At 36.6% G+C, this 20,353-nt stretch overlaps 1 protein-coding gene across 5 annotated transcripts in view; it reads right to left on the bottom strand.

Moving 5' to 3' along the window:
- Positions 1 to 20,353, bottom strand: part of LOC138707912 (KN motif and ankyrin repeat domain-containing protein 1-like) — a 437,992-nt gene that overhangs the window by 250,040 nt on the left and 167,599 nt on the right. The window contains exon 1 of one of the 5 annotated variants that reach the window (XM_069837960.1): positions 16,225 to 16,284. The exons of the other annotated variants lie outside the window; for them this stretch is intronic. Coding sequence (XP_069694061.1) covers positions 16,225 to 16,246 — 22 coding nt within the window. The 5' untranslated portion in view covers positions 16,247 to 16,284. Of the gene's footprint in view, positions 1 to 16,224; positions 16,285 to 20,353 lie in introns of those variants that run through there. 5 annotated transcript variants of the gene reach the window in all.

Here is a 20,353-nt window from a genome sequence, read left to right as displayed (position 1 = left end):
ATTGCCTACTCTTATCTATCCTAGATTAAATTATCCTACGTTTACTCGTCTAAATTTATAACATTGACATAGTTTGTGAATGTATGCGCATGTTCTTGCATTATTTTAAGCTTTGTGAAAGTCCAATTGCCAGTTTTCCTTAACATTTCCCGCTGGAACGCTAGTCTTTCTTTGTCCAATTTCGGGCACTCGAAAAGGAGGTGGTCGACGGTCTGTTCCTCTGCTCCACACGCACACGACGGGTTGTCCCTAAGCTTGAATCTGTATAAGTAAGCACCGGTTTTTCCATGTCCAGTTAGAAAAGTTGTGACCTTTCCATTAAGTGGAATGTTAACGCGTAACCTCTCTTTTACACTGGGGAAAAACGATTTTGTCACTGCACCATTTATCGTGTTTTGCCACTCACTTTCCCACTTAACCACACTTTCTTCTTGAAGTTCCCGCATGATGTCGCTGACTGGTATCCTGTCGAAGCTCACTGGTATCTCGTTGTTACTTGCTGCCTGCTTTGCCAAGTGGTCGGCCAGCTCGTTCCCCGCAAGTCCAACGTGTGCCTTGACCCATGCGAAGTGAATAGTCCAGTTTGATGTTTCCAGCTTTCTTATCTGTTTTCTAATTTGTTCTATCAAGTGGTGATGGTTATTGAAATTTCGTAACGAATCGAGTGTGATTCTGCTGTCGGTATGAATGGCTGCTGATTTTCGAACATCTTTTAGTTGTTGGAGTACTTCGAGCTGTTCTAGGGCTTTGAGAATGGCGTACTGTTCCGCTTGGTTGTTCGAGCACCGCCTTTGGAGTATATATTGCAGCTCATGGACTAATTCTTGATCAATGAATATGGCGACACCTGAGCCAACTCCCGAATCTCCCTTGCTGCCATCGGTGTAAATGTCTACTTTGTAAGATTGATGACTTGATTTTTCTTTAATCATGTATGTATGTATGTTTGTATGTATGTATGTATGTATGTATGTATGTATGTATGTATGTATGTATGTATGTATGTATGTATGTATGTATGTATGTATGTATGTATGTATTCCTTTTTTGAGCAGCATGTTCCATTACAAATGGAAAGTAATACTACATGCCTAGGTTTACCTTCAAGTACATAATCCATTTACATTATATATTATTATGTTGCCATTCTAGATTAAATATGGACTAGTGTAGTTCATCTACTATGTGTAACTGCCAAGATAATATTGGTCCTTCTTAATCTAAGTTATTTTCCTATTCCTAACCTATGAAGTACAAGAATCTATTTACATATTCTAGCATTAAAATATTTACAGTATTTACATATTTACTATCTCTTGATCAGCCTATTTTCAGATAAATTATACCCTCTAATATTGTAGCTTATTTACAGAATGTAAGTAACCTATTTTTGACCCTTATCACTTAATTCTGACTTTTAACCTATCTTCCCAAATAACTTATCCTTTTATACTAGCCAGCCTACTGTAGTTGTTCAAAGTCTATACTATTTGCAAACTTTATAAAATATTTTACATAACTTTTCACTAATTTTGTCTTGTCCACAGGCCACTTTCCACCACATTTATGTATAGACTGGATTAGTATTCTTCTTTCCTTTACTAATTTCGTACAGTCATAAATGATATGATCCACTGTCTGATCCCCATCCCCACAGACACATGTCGCACTATTCTTGATTTTAAATCGATGAAAATATGCGTTGAGTCTTCCATGTCCGGTCAACAGAGTCGTCAAGTTAGGAGTTACTTCTATCTTCAATTTCAGTCTATCTTGGACACTAGGGAAGAACGCCTTGGTTAGAGTACCTTTGGAAGTAGTTGACCATTCACTTTCCCATTTTCCTTTGGATATGACCGCTAGCTGGTTCCTTACTTCACTCATCGGGACCTTGTCGTAACAGATCTGTAGATCGACGTTACTCGCTGCCTGCTTCGCTAGACGATCTGCCAGTTCGTTACCGTAGTTCCCCACATGAGCCTTGACCTATCCGAAGTCCACTAGCCATCTGTCGTTCTCCACCAGCCGTAGATTCGTTCGGATGCCTTCAATTAGGTTGTTGTGGTTGCTTCCATTCCTTAGAGAGTCCAGAGTAATTTTACTATCAGTGTAGATGGCTATTCGTCTTTCGTCTAATGGTCTTTCACCTATTGTTCTTAGTCGTTTTATATTGTCTAACGCTTTCATGATAGCAAGTTGTTCAGCTTGGTTATTTGAACATTTATTGTCTAATCTGAATCTTAGTTGTTGGATTAGTTCATTACTCTGAAATATTGCTACTCCTGCTCCAACTCCACGTTCACTTTTACTGCCATCCGTGTATATTTCATACGTATATTCTGTATTTTGTTCTGTTTCTTTTATGTCGATGAGTTCTGCAGGGTGTGTCCAGTTCTTGTGCTGTATTATGAAGTCAAGATTTAGACCATCGTACTTATTACATATCATCTTAATCAATTACATTTCACCTTAATTTATTTTCATATCAACTAAATTACATATCATCCTAATTAATTACATATCAACTTAATTAATTATATATCAACTCAATTAGTTACACGACACAACTCAAATAATTACACTGCACCTCCAATTACATTTTCAGTCTAATCTTCTCAACCTTTCCTTAAATGTATTGATTTTAAGAGGACCACCCTGAAAGATTGCCGCAGGTAAGCTGTTCCAGTCTACTATTGTGCGGTTAACAAAGGAAAATTTTGCCACGTCCGTTCTTTGTTTTCTACATTTAAACTTCCTAATATGATCAGTCCTTCCTAAGTATGATGGTGTTGCTAATCTAGCATTGATATCGGTCCATGCTTTGTGTCCCATTTGTGCCTTAAACAATGCGGTGAGTCTGGTTTTTCGTCGCCTTGATTTGAGAAGTTCCCACCCTAAATCTTTCACTATCTCCTCACCATGTCCCTTCCCCATTTTGACATATTTTGCTGCCTTGCGTTGGACCTTTTCTATTGAATCGATTTGGTTTTGTCTGTACGGATCCCAATCTACTGCTCCATATTCCATAATTGGGAGAACAAGGGTTTTGTACGCTAATTCTTTTGACTTTCGGTTAGATTTCTTCAGAATACGCATAGAGAAATGTAGTGCTTTCCAGGCTTTCCTTGTGGTATTAGTGACTTGTTCCTCCCAACCCAGTTTGTTACTTAAATATATACCTAGGTATTTGCAAGTGTTCACTTGTGGCACCGATGTACCATTCAGCTGATATCCAAGACAAATTTCTTTATGCGTTCTACAGAAGGATATTGACTTACTTTTATTGACATTGATTTTCATTTTATTTTCTGTCGTCCAGGTTTCAATAACGTTAAGATCGTTTTGTAAGGAGGCGATATCGGATTCATCATTAATTTGTCTATATATTATACAGTCGTCCGCGAATAACCTTATCTGAGACGTAGTATTTCTATTTATATTTTATATGTAAGCCTATATAAGAAACAAGAGAGGTGCAAGGACCGCCCCTTGAGGCACGCCTGATGTTACATTTCCTAGTTCCGATATTTCTTTTCCTAGTCTGACCTTTTGGGTTCTGCTCTCTAAGAATTTATTTATCCATCTTACTACACGATTATCTATTGGAAGCCTGCTTAGTTTCTCTAAATGTTTTTCGTGAGGCAATACGTCGAAAGCTTTAGCGAAATCGATCACAACTCCGTCTATTCTCCCCCCCCCCCTATCAATTTCATCAGATAAATCTTGTATTAAGGATGTGATTTGACTCTCGCAAGAGTATCCTGGTCTGAAGCCGTGTTGATTTTTGTTCAGCCAATCGTTATTTTCTAAAATGTTGCGAATATATTGTGTTATTAGATGTTCCATTATTTTGCAGATGACTGATGTGACACTGACAGGTCTGTAATTGTTCGCATCGCATTTGATTCCTGCTTTATATATGGGAATTATGATAGCCGATTTCCAGTCTTCTTGGATACTACAATTATTTATTGATATATTAAAAATTCGCATTAAGTACGGGATCATGGCTTCACCTCCTAACTTTATAATTAATTTCTGTGGGAATATCGTCTGGACCGCGCGATTTTCGGTTTTGTTGTCTCTTTATTCTCTTTACCTGTAGCAACTTTATTGAGACATTTGTCATTCAGTGGGATCAATTTTTGTATCGTTGTGTCGCAGATGTTTGCCGTCTGGAATCGGAACCAATGTGTCCGCACATGTCTTTGACATGAGTTGTTTCTGCGCGCTTCCAGGATTTCACAGGTCTCCAAATGTGAGACGGCTACACTGACATATGTGGTTTCTGCATGGAATGATAGCCCTATATCAACCATCCATGAAATTCGAACAAACTAATTTCGCCACAAATAATGACATGTGCTGTTTCTACAATCCCTGATTCATTTCAACTCGTAAGAAAAACTACAGATGATATACTGTTTAATTTTTGTGTTTAAACTGTGTTAGATAACGGAGAATGAACAATGCTTGTTCCAAGTTAAACAAAATCATGGATAATTTAAAATAAACTCTACAATCTAATTTTAATTAAATGTTGAGAGAACACAGGCAATAAGACACGCTTCTTTCAAACTAAATGAATAAGATTAAGAAATATTTCTACACTCCCATTTCAATTGAATATTCTAGAGATCGTGAACAATAATGATGCATATTTCACGTTATAAAAACAAAAATTTAAAACATTTAAAACTCTAAAGGAAAAAATAAAAATACTATATGCTTATTTCATGTAAGAGCAACGAACAAAATTAAAATAGTGTTATTATGAAACAAGTGTATAATGTTATAATTATATAGGCTAAATAAGTTTCATACGATATTTTTTTTGTACAACGCTGTTATAAAATAATATTAATAAAGAAATAACATCAGATTTGTAAAGATGTTTAGTTTGATATCATGGGCTAAGAAAAAAAGAGGTTGCTATGACAAATTTGATATATTTAATATTATAGCACTGGAAAATCGTTTCATAATGTTAACTTTATGATACAAGTTATGCATTCTTAATAGAATTCATGACTTTTAGTTGTCATGGTGATATTTTGGAGCACTAGTATGATAATGTGGTATATTAACCACGATTTTCACTAACGATAACAACTGTTTGTAATGCTGATCTAAAAACAATTTTATTTTCACTCACTTCCACTTAATTTTAATTAAGGTAAAAGGTGGTAAGTTTGCGCACCTAGTGTGTTATTGTCTCTGGAATATATTGTATTATACATGAAATATTGAAAAATTGTTTAATGAATGACAGTATTATACTGATTATAAATTCACCAGATGGACTTTAGGAGGAGATAGTAAACAAATTAAATTTGATTTTTTAAGGAAACAAATGCACACTCTTAGCCGCACAGGCGGGTAAGGGTAAGCATAAAGAGTTTGCAGTGATTAAGTTATGAAACAAACATTTGAATTCACGCCAAAACAATTTGTTTTATATGAGAAAACTTTTGAGGCAGACATAGAAATTTTCACGCTTTTAATAGGCGAATAAGTGAGTTTTTTTACACTATTCTACAGCACAATGCCCACAACAGAAATATGAGCTTTAGTAATAAATTTAACTACAACTGTAGAAACGAGAAATAATAGACAATGATTACGAAAAAGAGCTCAAGAACAACAGTCTCATACAAATCCTTCGTAACTTGAATATAACCCGTTCATTCTGTGCACACTCTTAGCCGACAGCGAGTCAGTTTAAGAATGTGTTACTAAGGAGCAGTACAATACGGTCATAGGATATTAGTTCATGTCATTTCGTTGCTACAAATAGGACTTTATTTTAATGTCAACATGTTCCTTCTGACTGACTTATAACTCTGGACAAAGCTCAAGTTTTCTTTTGAAAAAAAAAATGTGATTTCAAAGAAAACGTTTACACACATTTCTAAATTAGAGATTCTTCTGCGGCTCGACCAACGTATGTCTCAACCTTGTCAATAATCCACATTCAATGGAGTAATGCAAGCTAATTTTGCAGTAGACATACCAACAATGAAAAATTCACGAGAGTACTCTTACCGACGCGCACACTTACCCTCCGTTACCTTACATATTCGGTGAACACAGCCAATAAGAAAAGCTTATATTACATCATACAAATGTAACTGGTGATTTTAAAAAATCTCCTTTTGTCGTACTACGAGCATTTTCTCTTAGCCAGTGACAAATAGTTACTTCCCACTTGAATTTTTAAAGTAGTAATCGGTAAACTTCCATACAAGAAATCAAATTTCCCGAGCCATATTTAAAAGCAACTGAAAACCTCCCTCGAATAAGGATGTAACCAACAACTCTATAATACAGGTTTCAGGAGAAAAGAGATTAATTTCGGGAGTATATTTCGTTAGGATTATATTTACTATAAAAGCAATAAATTGCAGGAAATTTTCCGTCTAGAAACTTATCATATACAAGCGGGCGTAAAACCCACTACATATTTAGTGAGTAACAAACGTTTTCGATCTTAATAGGTCATCTTCAGGTTTACGTGTATGAAAGCATTGTACCGGTTAATCATAACTTAAGATGACCTATTAAGGTCGAAAACGTTTGTTACTCACTAAAATATGTAGTAGGTTAACGCCCGCTTGTATATGATAAGTTTCTAGACGGAACATTTCCTGCAATTTATTGCTTTTATATTCATCTGTCTTATCGAAAAACATGTCATTAAAATTTATATTTACTAGCTGAACCATTTGATTAATCAAGGATATAAGTTTATTCAGTTATTGAATGCAATCATTATTGTTCTGAACAAAATGATTAAAAATTACTTTTTCCACCGAAGTCATATTTCATTAATTTCATGTTACATCATTTCTCGAGGGAGGTCTTCAATTGTGTTAACGTTCCTTTTCTCCAGTCCTTGCATACGCGAGCTGCATCTGTCCAGGCAGCTTTACAGTGTTGTCACAGCGCAGCAGGATTTAAAATTTCTTTGCGCAACGAAAACTTTTATTGGTTTCTATAAAATTTCTGCACATTTAAAGGACAAACGTAAAATTCATTCATTCATTCATTATCATAATACTCTCCTTTCTTAAACTGACTGAGCATATTGGGAATTAATTCAATAGCTTTCCTAAAATACAGTATGAAATGTTTCATATAAAATAATTTTTTTCTCCAAACTGAAGCACAAAATTAGCACAATTGTATTAAACTTTTTTGTGTTAAATAACTCAAAGAAAAACCCATTGAAATTAATGACATTCCTTACGGTTCAACCTGTATATACAGTGTGGAAGGGGACCTATTACATTAATTCACAGAGGTGTTAGATCAAGTCAATTCGAACAACTTTTGTCAAATTAGTCTTTTGATACATCCAATAGTTTTGACAATGAGAAAAATAACGTGTTGGAACGCTGCAAAAAGTACTTGAGGCAATGCTCCGCAGTGGGAGTGAATATAGGTCTCGCAAGCAGGAATTACCAACGATAGGAATGCGAACGAAATAATTCGATAAGGAGGAGCGGGCGACAGGAAAGGTCACGATATAACTTGAATGAGTACTTCCATCGGCCCGTACCTCTCGGTCCCTCAGCGTGTCTACATACACACGTCAAAACAGACAGTAAAGCCGCCACTATTTTCGGTTATCGTTCCTTGCGCGAGCTATAACTCCAATTATCCACTCCGTAAAACTTGCGACTCATCTGATACGCTTCCATCAAATTACTGTAGATCAAAAAGTAAGTATTCAATGAATTAATTATGCAAATTGGTTTTTAAGATTTTTTATTATGCTATAACCTCTTTAACTCTAAATTTAATACCATGAAACTTATTTAACATTCACAGTATCTGTTGATTTCTTTTCTTTTTACGTAAATACAAAATAATAAAGAATGTACATTCTTATAAAACAAAACTATTTCCATTAAAGATTCCTTCACATTTTATGTAAACTAAAAATAACATTGTTACAGTACAAATTCTGCAACTCAATTTCCATTTAAGTTATTATCTTTGAAGAAATGAAATATTAATTTGAAAAAGAAATCAAGTTTACAGTAATGTTAAGTAATATGTATGTGCAGTAATTCGATCGAAACGTATCTGATGAGACGTTTTTGTTTACATTCCTCTCTCGCAAGTCTTGCGGAGTGGAGTTACACCCAATGAGCACTGGTACTCTTCGCAACGTTGCAACACGTTGCATTTCGTATTCTCAAAATTATTGGACGTATGAAAAAACTTATTTGACAAAACTTGTTAGCAGTGTCTCGATCTTCTGTCAATTAATGTAATAGGTTCCTTCCGATCTGTATATATAGGCAGGAAATCACTAACCTATCCAGTCATAATTTTAGGGAATTTTAAGACTTTTTCACAGCAAAAATGACATTTCATGGAAATACGCCCTAATCACAATTTTAGTGCATTTAGGGCACTATTAAACTCTTTTAGTAGCTTTGATTTTTCATGAAACGTGAAGATCTGTTGCTAGTTTTCATTATCTCTTAAAAGGACAAAATAGGCATTTGCTTAAAATCCGAGGTCTACTTATCTGATCTCTTTTAGTACATTTTATCATTATTAACGTATGTTTCGAAATAAAATGAAATGCAAGTGAAGAAGCATCTAAAGAAGAAGAGAGAGAGGTGAAAATGAAGACGAAAGAAAAACGAAAAAATTAATAGATTATTAGAGAAGAAACACAGGGAGGACAAAAGGAAAGGAAGAGACGAGACAATGTGAAGGGAAGAAAAAATTACTTATAGGATAGGGAGAATAGACAGAAATAAGAAACGAACAGGAAGGAAACAAGAAATCGAAATGTGAAAGAAATACGAGAGGAAGAGAGGGGAGAAAGGAAATAGTAATCAAGGAAGGAGAAATGAAGGGGTTAGGAATGGAAGGATATTAGGAAACGTGACGAAAGAAGGAAAGTACGAATGAGACGGCGAAAAAAGAAATGACTAGAGATGAAGAAAAGAAAGAAAGGAAAATTAGGGCAAAATAAAGAAAGGAAGGAAGGGAAAGGGGAAGGCGATTTGAGAGAAAGCAGTAAAAGTAGGAAAGTTATGAAAAAAAGATAAATAAGTAGGAAAGAAAGGACAGTAGAACAAATGTATATGGGGGAAAATTAATCAAGGAAAAGAAAGAAGAAAATAAAGTAAGATAAGAGGAGGAAATGATGGAAGAAAAAAGAAGAACGAAGAAAGTAAGGCTATAAATAACAAGGAGGGAAGAGGAAAGACAGTAGGAGGAAAGATAAAGACAAAGTGTAGTGATAACGATTGAGAAAAAAGAAGCAAGCAAGAAGTAATATGTGTATTGATAATGGAGTGGGTGGACAAGACTGCATGCACTTAGGTCACTGATATGACTAGACCTATTCTGCTGCCACCAAATCTCTACGTTTGGTGAGAAATGATCTGTAAATTTTGCTTGAATCCCTCTATCAGAGATGAAGTCTTTACGTATGTGAATTTACGAGATGAGAACCACAGCTCTATTTCCATTCAGAAGAAAACCATGCTAAAGATTATGTGCGTGTGTGTATCTAATGAACCCAATAAAATAACTGTATGTCCGAAGTCTGGTTATAATGTATATAAAATACACAATGTATGTTTTTGCAGGCATCATTATGGCATTAATAGTTTTTTTTATCACTTGAACGGACTCAACGTATATACCTATCTTATGCGATAAACTTGCTAGAACGCTGTACCACGGTCGACTCTACAAGAGTGTACTAGCCAAGACCCATAAGGCCCGTTACACACTTGAAGAGATCTCGCTAGCGAGAAATGTGTTGCGAGAAAATTCAAAGATTGATAACATGGATTCAAATGGACGTCCACACACTGGAAGAGATTCTCGTTCGAGGCGAAAATCTCGAGCCAGTTTCTCGCTGAAATCGGTAGCTCAGTGAATTTTCTTGACACATTTATCAAAGATGTTTGACATTTATACTCTTTATGACGACTGAATGTAGAAAAATATGAGGAATTAATATTACAGGTGTCGATGAATTGTATTGTTTTTATTGGCAATGAGGAAAGATGGCTTATAATTGCAGTCAGAAACACATCGAACTTGTACGATGTCATCCGTAGGCCTATTTATATGATACACAGGATGAAAACTATAAAAACACGAAAACTGAAGGAGAAATCTGTAGACAAATATCAAATGTTCTGAAAACAAGTAGGCCTATATTTTAATTTGATGAGCTTTAATATTATTAATTATAACATTTGAAATTGTATCTATATGTCTTAACAGTTTACATACATAGGTTGGATAAAAAGTTATGGCAACAGTGCTGTCACGTGACGATGGTGGGTTCGAGAGCTGCCAGCTGTGTAGACATGAACAAGGACTGTTAGATGAGTTAGTGCAGCCAGCGGCGACAGTACTCTGTCAATCTACTGCAGTGTGTAGAACGTTGACTTTCATAGGGATAGTGCGAGCGCCCTAAGACCATGTTTACAAAATTGGAGCAACGTTCCTGGATCAAAATTGAAATGGCACGAGGTTGTAGTGCACAAGAATGTTTTCAGGGACTGAGTGAAGCATGTGGCGATGCAGCGTTGCCATATCGCACAGTGGCACGATGGGTTAAATCGTTCCGGGAAGGCCTTGTTGGACCGGTACCAAAGGGAAGGTGACGACTTTCTTGGACGAATCGTCGCTATGGACGAAACCTGGACTCGCTCGTATGAACCAAACTTGAAACGCCAGTCAAATGAATGGAAGCATCCCGGTTCTCCTCGTCCGAAGAAAGTGCGCCCTACACAAAGTGCTGTGAAGGTGATGTTCATTGTGGCGTATGACATTGATGGGGCAATAATGCACCACGCTGTACCTCCAAGGCAGACGGCAAACGCGGACTACTACTGCAGGTTCCTGCAGCACCACTTTCGTCCAGCCCTCAGGAGAAAACGACGACACTTGGTGGTACAGAATCCCATCATTCTTCATGACAATGCAAGGAGTCACACCGCTGCTGTCAAGGACCTCTTGCGCCGCTGGCAATGGGAGATTCTGGAACATCCACCGTACTCACCCGATATGAGTCCATGCGTTTACGATCTTTTCACCAAAGTGAAAGAACCACTGCGAGGGGCCCGGTACAATACCAGAGATGAACTTATCCGTGCTATAGGGCGGACAATACGGAACATCAACAAAGATGGACGCGCTGATGGTGTACGACGCCTTCCAAACATTTGGCAAAAGGTAATAAATAAGGGGGGGCGACTATATAGAAGGTACGTAAATGTTGTACCCTTGTGAATAAAGCCATGTCAGAAATATCGAACTGTTGCCATTACTTTTTATCCAGCCCTAGTAATTTTAATCAGAACATAGCGTAGAATCCTCTATCATATTATGAATGGCAAAAAACTGAGGTCTATTCAACCTGAAATAACGCCTAAACTTGAAGAGTCCATCGCAAGAATGATGGATATCACTTTCTTGTCGAAAATGAACCAAGAATGTCGATGCATAGCTTAAGACATAATTGTACATAGAGAGTTATGTGGCATTAAAACTGATAGTCATTGTCCAGTAATAATCGGAAAATCTCAGTTAGGCTTTGAGCGCTAAGCATTTCAAAGTTTCAATTGCTTCTCCTGCAAAATGTATTCCAAATGACATCCATCATTCTTGCAGTGGACTATTCACTTACCATCATCCAAATCGAAACCAGTGACCGAAACACACTCTTATCTTCGTGAGATACAATGTGATTTCCAGACATTTTTGGCTTTAATTTTAGCCCTACTTTTTCTTTTCATTAACAAAATATGTTCATGTAACTTCATTTCCTCATCATCTGAAGATTCAGATTCAGCATAGTGGCGTCCGTACATCATTTGTAAAGTACAACAATATACTTAAATACATAACCTGTACTATTTCCCCCCAAACGAATGATTACTACAATCAGAAAAGTACTCTCTGCATGAAGGCAGAGCATGGATGATCATAGCGAGAACTCGCTAAGTATGTGGACGAGGGCTCTTCGCCTCTTTCTCGCTCGCGAGATCTCTTCAAGTGTGTAACGGGCCTAAGACCAATGTTTTTTTTTCTGAAGCTGGAATACTCTATAGGTATTTGTTGGAAAGGCGCTGGCGTTTGATTGAAAATGTATTATTATTATTATTATTATTATTATTATTATTATTATTATTATTATTATCTTCATGCATTTTTGTCCCATTTTAATATTTAAGTTGTATGATATTCGTTGTACGCAGTTTCTAATGGTTAAGCCAAAATAATTTTATTAATAAACTTTAGAAAAAGTACTTAATTTATTGCAGGAAAATAATGTACTTAAGACGGAGGTCGTTTCTTTGAACAATTTATGTAACTTGTTTTCCAATTGACAGTGAGTAGTGAAAGAATAATATTTGTCTTTCTTTATTACAGCATACGTACGTATTGTACTGTATTAATAACAATAATGATAATAATAATAATAATAATAATAATAATAATAATGATAATAATAATAATAATAATAATAATAATAATAATAATAATAATAATAATAATGCTTCATTTTTCCGGCAAAGTTAAGGCTCTGAAGCCTTCTCTTCCGCTCAACCAGAGGATAAAAAGGAAATACTGTACAGCAATTCCAGAATATTGCTTACTTCCTCCTCTAATTAAGACGAAAAGGGAAATGTCTTTCTTTTTCTCATTTATCCATTTTGTTAAGATATTTTGTACTAAGCAGAATACTGGTATGCACAATTTACGTAAACTACAAGTTAAGATAAACATACTGGATCATATTCATAGACATTCTTAGTGCGGGCTTCCGGTGGATGATCAGCGAACTAACATTTTTCGTATTCATAAGCCAGTGTTAGCGATGTGATATGATATGAATCCTGTACAAGTAATCACTCGATAGTCGTGACTAGTTTAGCACGCTCGTAGCGCGGGCTAGCGAAATGTCTATGAATAGCACTCACTGTGATTTGTCCAGAGTAATAGGTATGCATTTCTCAAACTACACTTCTTCATCACCTTTCTAAACAGTTGTCATTATTACGTACATTGCATAATAACTAGTGCTGCCTTTTCAATATTTCAACAACAGTTTAAAGTTATACACCTTAAATTAAAAAATAAATTACCAGTTGAATTGTGAACTTTCGAAGTCAACCTCTGACAGAGACCATCCACAATGTTTACCGCTGTGCCACAGAGGCATAATAATATCTAGAGCCCGGAATTTTAGTTGCTAAAAGTTAATATTGTTCCTCGGTACAGTTTATAAAATAGAAACCATGCCCCCACTTCTTTGGCACGTCATTCTTGTCATTCAGTATTTTCCTTTTGGTACCGTTAAAGGTCTCTAATCCTCTTAACTACCACTTACAAATTAGCGCACGGTTTACAAGATTCATTACCCAATCCTTGTGACTCTGTTGTCTATTATTGCATATCGGACTCCTCTGAACTAGGCTTAAAACCCTCCTCACGGGCACCACATATATTCCTCTACACTCAGTGTCATTCTTAACTTTTATCACCTAAAATTCCGGGCTAATATATTACTAATATTACTAATATCACAGTCTAGTATATAGTCACGAAGCTTGAGTTGTTGAGGGTACTAGGAACAATAGACTGTGCCGGTACTATTTCGCATTGCCTGTGATGAGGCGATAGTAGTGATCCTAGTGATTAGCAACTATCTATGGATGCATATTCCCTACGTATTGAGCTTCGTCACTGTATATACTAGACTGTCGTAATATTGTATCCGAAACATTTCCAAATTTATCACTATGCCATGTGCAGATTCAATGACTGACGTACTGGCCCCAAAAAATTTCATGCCATTACGAGCAAGTTTGAACCCACAGACCCATAGTTTCTGATCTCAAAATATTTACCTAGAACCCCTCTACAACTCCTTAAATTTCTTCGGTTGAAATCTGAAACACTTTGTATATTATGCTTGATTCCGAAGCTCCAGTGGCTCGCGATGCCATTTTTTTTTTTTTTGTTCTTTAACGTCGATACAGGAATTTCTACACGAAGCTTATTAAATACGTTCAGGATACAAAGTATTTAACAACTCTGTTAAAGTTTCCTTTTCCTATTTTCCTGAATCTCCGACATAATTTTATTTTTACACTATCAGGTCAGCACTAGACAAATTATGTCTCTATTACACTAAAACAAAGAATAGTATACGTTACTATTCTAAGTACTAAACTGAATACACGTACACATTTGTAATAATAGAATGGAATGGCATTTCGGTAGGGAGCACCATGACACAGCACTACGACCTTTCGCTATTTATTGCGCTTACCCTCTACTTACGCGCATTCCCAAACCCACACAGGCTGACTACACTAAAGTTCGCTGCGTACACAGGTTTCGAGCAACCAATCCCCTCCGTGCGTCGATAGCGGGCGTTTGGAGAATGTTATGGAATTGTGACGAAATAAAGAAATGTTGACGGAGTAATGTGGATGCCTAATAGTGGAAATGGGAGAACCCCGAGAAAACTCTCAATTGCGACCTTGTGTGCTACAAGTGTCATTGTGGATTTTTCAATGATAAATCCCAGGTCTGACCGGGACTCGAAACGGGGCCACCTGCGAGACAGGCTGAAAGTCTGGCCACTCAGCCACCGCAGGGGAGCTAGGAAGTTGGTACCAAAACTGTTAATTTGTGTGAGCTTGGACTATCTCTCTACCGAATGAAAAGTAATAACGCATCTCTCAATGTCAGTGAACCACAACAACAAACATGTACAGCCAGGTTGTAACCAAATATGTGCTCCAATTGTCCACAGCCTTAGAACAAGAAAATAATAAACGAATAATATAAAAAACAATAATTTGTAATTATATAATTCGTAACTCCCAAACTACAATAATTTACCCATACATATAAAAATAACATACAAAGTATACAATTATGATTCTAGCCTCATTATAATAAATAACAATGAACATTTTTATTCTATCAAAAGACACACTTCATTTATGTTCAGAAAAAAAAAATTCTTACTCTATAAATATTCGTTCTACGTCACAAGACCTTACTGGAGCAAATCTGAAATATGATACAGTACTTATTACTATCATCAGGTGAACAACTACTTTCTGAATCCAAAAGTGTATCTCGTATGTGGCATATAATATTAAACTATTAATTGATTTAATTTCTATTGTAATGACAGCAATGAAATTCGTATCGTAATTCCGATGTTGAACTTGGACTGTAACGAAACCGAATGCATAGCAGCACGAGACGTCAACATTTAACGAAAAATAATCCGGGAAAATATAAACGTGTTATACACTTCTGTTTGCATAATTATTTAGGGTAAAGTTGTCTAATTCCGTGATATCCCTAATTTCGTGATGTGTTTTTTTAACTAAATGTCCCAGGATTGGATATCTTGCTAGGAAGTTTACCGATATCTCCAAAGTAGGTGAAAGATGTACTCTTTCGAGAAAGATGTCTGACATTATGGTCGAACGTCGAAGCTTTGACTGACATTCAATTTAAAAAATGTATCACGGAATTAGGCAACTTTACTCTAATAAGAGATGAGCTTACTTTTTTTGGAATAATGCATAATATCAACATTACGTAGATAATAAAATAATAACAGAATAGCTCACTATGTTCAGAACATAAAATATTAATATAAATTAACAATATTCTTCAAATTATTCGCGACTCTACACAGCTCCACAGAATGCCACCATGGATTGTTTATGTGAACATACTCTGTATCGTCTGTAGCGAGCGGGAACAGAGAGAGCGAGGCGCGGGTGAGATCTATACTTCTCGCTGTACTCAACTGAAATCTATTGCTTTGGTACGAACTTCCTACCTATGGTAATAATATAAACAACAAATGGACGTTAATGGCGTTTTTACATTAACTCAGATCGCTCAGTCAAATCAGTCCTGCTTGAACAACAAATCTATACAAAGCATAACGATATGTACCTATTGGAATTGGACAGTAGAACGCTTCAGATTGCCTTCAAGATAACCCTGGAATGTGACCGCTATCACTGATTTAATAGCACTTACTAAGGATAGGAATTGCATGATCTGAAACATACTATTCATGCCAGCGTGTCTCTAAGAATTTCAAGATATGCCAATAAATATGCAGTAATAAATATCTATTGATGTATCACTAATATAGATCAAACCACATGAGATTAAACTTACATTTATTGAGAAGACGAAGCATGCGAATGAATCACTGTCAAAAGAAGCAATGAGTTGCAGTTTACGATAATCACATGGTGTAGGCTTTCAATAGATAAGGAGCACCTGTTATCTTTGAAGATATATTTGTACCTTGAAAAGATTCTCTCAACGTCGCAAGATGATATTGGGGCATGTTTACTTACTTACTGGCTTTTAAGGAACCCGGAGGTTCATTGCCACCATGTTTAAATGACAATATTAAACAATCTCGTAAATTCAAGTTTGTAGACTTTCTAAAATACCTTTCGTGGCATAAACAAAACAGACTTACTGGCGTCTGCCTTAGAAAATTGAAACAATTAAAAGCTATAAAAGAAAAGAAAAGAAAAATAAGAAATCACGATTCAAATTTACTCCATCTTCCTCCCATCTCGATCACATCTTGCAGTCGAGTGATTATAGACTCGACTAGTCTTTTCAAGTAGCAACTGTTCTCAGCAATGGCATCCTAGGCATCATGGACGAGCTTCCACAAATCATCTGGACATTTTGGAAAGGGAAGGGCCAATTTTTCCGCATATGCTTCCTTAGTTGTGTCTACATATTCTTCAAAGGGTTCCAGTTCGAAGATCGACGAGGTCAGTCTATCATTTCGATATCCTGTCTCCTCGCAAATCAGGCTCGAATCAATTGAGACGTGTGGGCTGGATGATTATCTTGCTAAAATTGAACAATTCCAGTAGGATATAACAACCTAACATAAAGAAACATATAGCATTCGAGCAACCGTTAATATTTCTGCTGGTTCAATTTCCCACGAATACGATGGATTGTGCCGACTCCACGACGAGAAATCCACCGCAACACGATACAGACAATCTACCACTACGGGCATGAATGGCAGCGTATCTGTATTCGAATCGGGTGTCAGGAAGATGATAAACAAGTGTGGGTCCTTCCTTTGTAGTAGAAAAGGAGACTTTATCAGAAAAGATTACCTTTTTCCAATCCCGATTACCATTTCCCACTTCAAAGACTAAACGCTCTTCTATATGCGTCTCCTTATGAATTTCTCCAGGAATGACACGTCGAGATCTCAAATTGGTGACCCTTAAACGATTTGTCACCGTCTAGTAGTGGCCAGGGAATTAACAACTGTCTTCAAAGTAGCAGCGGTATGAAAGGGATTTCTTTCAACCTCTGCCACTAATCTGGCGTCCTGTTGTGGCGTTGAAATTTTCCTTCACCACTTCCAGTCTTTCGGCCAAAAATTACCAAACGTTGATAATTTTGCACACATCTCCGAGCTGTCCTTTCTGAAACGTAGAAACATCTACTTGCTTCGGATGCCGAGAAACCAAGGTGAATCACAGCCCTATTACACTTTCTTTCGTTCTTGCACGTCTTTGTGGAGCCATGTCAGTCAAATTCGCAGGCAGAAATAGTGTAGTGGTTTCCCCGAAGAGACTTAGCCTCTACCTAGGTCTTAAAATAATTGCAAACATTCACTATGATAAAAATATACATTCTTCAATTAGAAAATAATAATATAAATACAAGTTAGAGACTTATTAGTAACTATATTATTTGCAGAGATAAATTTCACAGAGTTTAAAAAATATATAGCTCATAATCTCGAGCTCAGAGCCGTAATTTGTTTTCGAAAGATCTGCATTGGACTGTATCCATATAATAGGTCCTTAATAATTTCTTTGATTATGTCACAAATACTACTGCCGCTGCAGCTGTTACTACAACTACATATATTATTGTCATAAACGTAAACTTTTTATATCATTACTAAATTTTTCGAAATACAATCTGAACGAATGTTAAGTTGCAGTGTTTCTGAAAATGTGTTGCATCACATCAGTACTAATTAAATGCCGTAGCTCAGTCGGAAGAACGTCGGAATTTAGATGTCAACGCCTCAGGTTCAAATCCTCGTCACTCCTTTTCATTTTATTGTGTTACAGGATGGTAGACTATAATAATATAAGAAGAAAATACTAACACTCGTATTATGCAGCCGTATTGTTCCAAACCTAACATTAAATTTACATTATTTATATCGCTAAAAATAACAGATTATAAATGGTAACTTGAGTATTATTCATATCGCTAAAGAACGGTAAGAAAATACAAATGGCAATTTGAATATTATTTATATTGCTAACGAACGATAACAAAATAAAATGACAACTTGAATAAGATTCGAACTCACAACCTTGGAATAATTAAGCTAGGACTCTAGCGCTGCTCTACGTGAAGCAGATTATTAAATGGATACTGCTTAAGCAACATACTTCCTACTGCTTCAAGTGTGCATCTACAAGCGCATGCATCGTGTAACATCACCGTGACCCGAAGTGGACTTTGAATATATTCGCTGTTCACGAGTGGGGTCATTTCTTTTTGACAGCCGTACCAAGAGTATGAGTAACATACTCATAAAGAAACATTGGACCCACCATGTCGGTGTGGCTGTTGCTTTAAAGTGCTAGTTTACTAGTTGTAAGACCACAGGATCGAATCCTGCTTCGATCTTATTTTTATTTTTTGTTTAACAAAAATATTTAGCATGCCGTTTATCGTCTGTTTTTTGCATTTAAATTGTGTGTGAGTTGTGGTATTGACGTGCATACACAAAAACGAAAAAAAAAAAAAAAAAGCTTTTTTCTTTCTTTGATTTATGATCAATAAAAATAAATAATGAAGAAAGAATTCCCAACGAAAATATATACTCCTATATATAAAAAAAAAATTTAATATCGAGTATGTGACCCCTCAGCCCGAATTACTTGCTTCAAACTTCAAGGCATGTTTGAAATGCAATTTCTACAGTACCGATGACGTGTCGATACTGTTTCCCAGGTTTCTTTAATTTGAGCCCACAAGCAGTCCTTTGCCATCCGCTGATTTGCAGGCCAATTTGATTCCACTTCTTTTCCATCTCTACCAATATATTTTCAATGAGTTTCAGATCGGGTGAACAAGGAGGCTAGTCCACCACAGTGATATCCTGCCTCTCGGCAAACCAATATGAAACGACATTGGATGTATGGACAGGATGATTATCCTGTATGAAATCATTGATCCAGTCCCGATAACGCATTCTCACAGAGGGAATCATGACGTGTCCAAGGATGACTTTGTATTGTTTTCTGTTAAGTGTTTCGTCGAGCATCCATAAAACACTCAGGCCATCTCGAGACAGCCAACCCAAACAAGATAAAGACACACGTCCTCGGAGAAATTGCCCCTGAACCACGTATCTTTCGTCGTATCGGGCTCCTTGTGGACGGTAGACTGTCATTCTCCTCTCGCGTGTAGAAGAAAATGTCATCTCATCTCAGAATATGACTCTATTTTAGTTGCGATTGGCATTTTTCTCTGCAAACGTGAGAAGAAATAGCTTATTATCGTCTGTTACATGATCTTTCTTTGCTTATATGAGAGAGACGAACACTGCATGCTTTAAACGTCGTGCCGCAGAGCTGTTTGAGAATATCCAGGGAAATGAGAATTATATCTAATGGCAGAAGCAGACTGGTAAGGATTCCTGACAGCTTCTGCAACCAGAGCTGCATTCTGCTCTGAAGTATACACACGTCTTCTTCCAGAACCTGGACGACGGTGTTCAACCCCTTTCCTAGATAATTGCACTCCCACCTGTATATACAAGGACGTCGATCCTCCTTGCAATCTGGGAAATCAAGTAACCTGTAGTATTAACAAAAGTAAGGAGCGATTTCCTTGTGCTTGCGTCCTTGTGTGTGCGATCAGCCATGGGAGAATTCAGTATGATAACGGAAAACAAAACAAAGGCATGTAGAGTCCAATCGCAAACTCGTGACACCTGTGCGAAATACGAAATGGCTTCCACTTACATGGACTCGCCCAAGAGTCTTGCTGGGGGGGAGGGTGTTTAAACCAACGAGTTAGAAAGAGAAAGATATAGAGTGGTCATTGCGCCGCCATGTTTGAAGAAAATTGAACGACCGTCGGTAATGAATTTATGCGCCCAAAACAAAGTGGGCGTGGTGATAACTGACATTAGAATCGTCATCTGTCTTAATTTCGTTTGCATAAATCAGTTAAACTGAAGTGGAAAAACGTAGTATTTCGTCAAATACGTGCTAGGAAC

Source organism: Periplaneta americana, chromosome 10 (genome assembly GCF_040183065.1).
Source record: "Periplaneta americana isolate PAMFEO1 chromosome 10, P.americana_PAMFEO1_priV1, whole genome shotgun sequence".
Taxonomy (NCBI): domain Eukaryota; kingdom Metazoa; phylum Arthropoda; class Insecta; order Blattodea; family Blattidae; genus Periplaneta; species Periplaneta americana.
The sequence above is the reverse complement of the archived record's forward strand: the minus strand, read 5'-3'. Positions and strand labels throughout refer to the sequence as shown.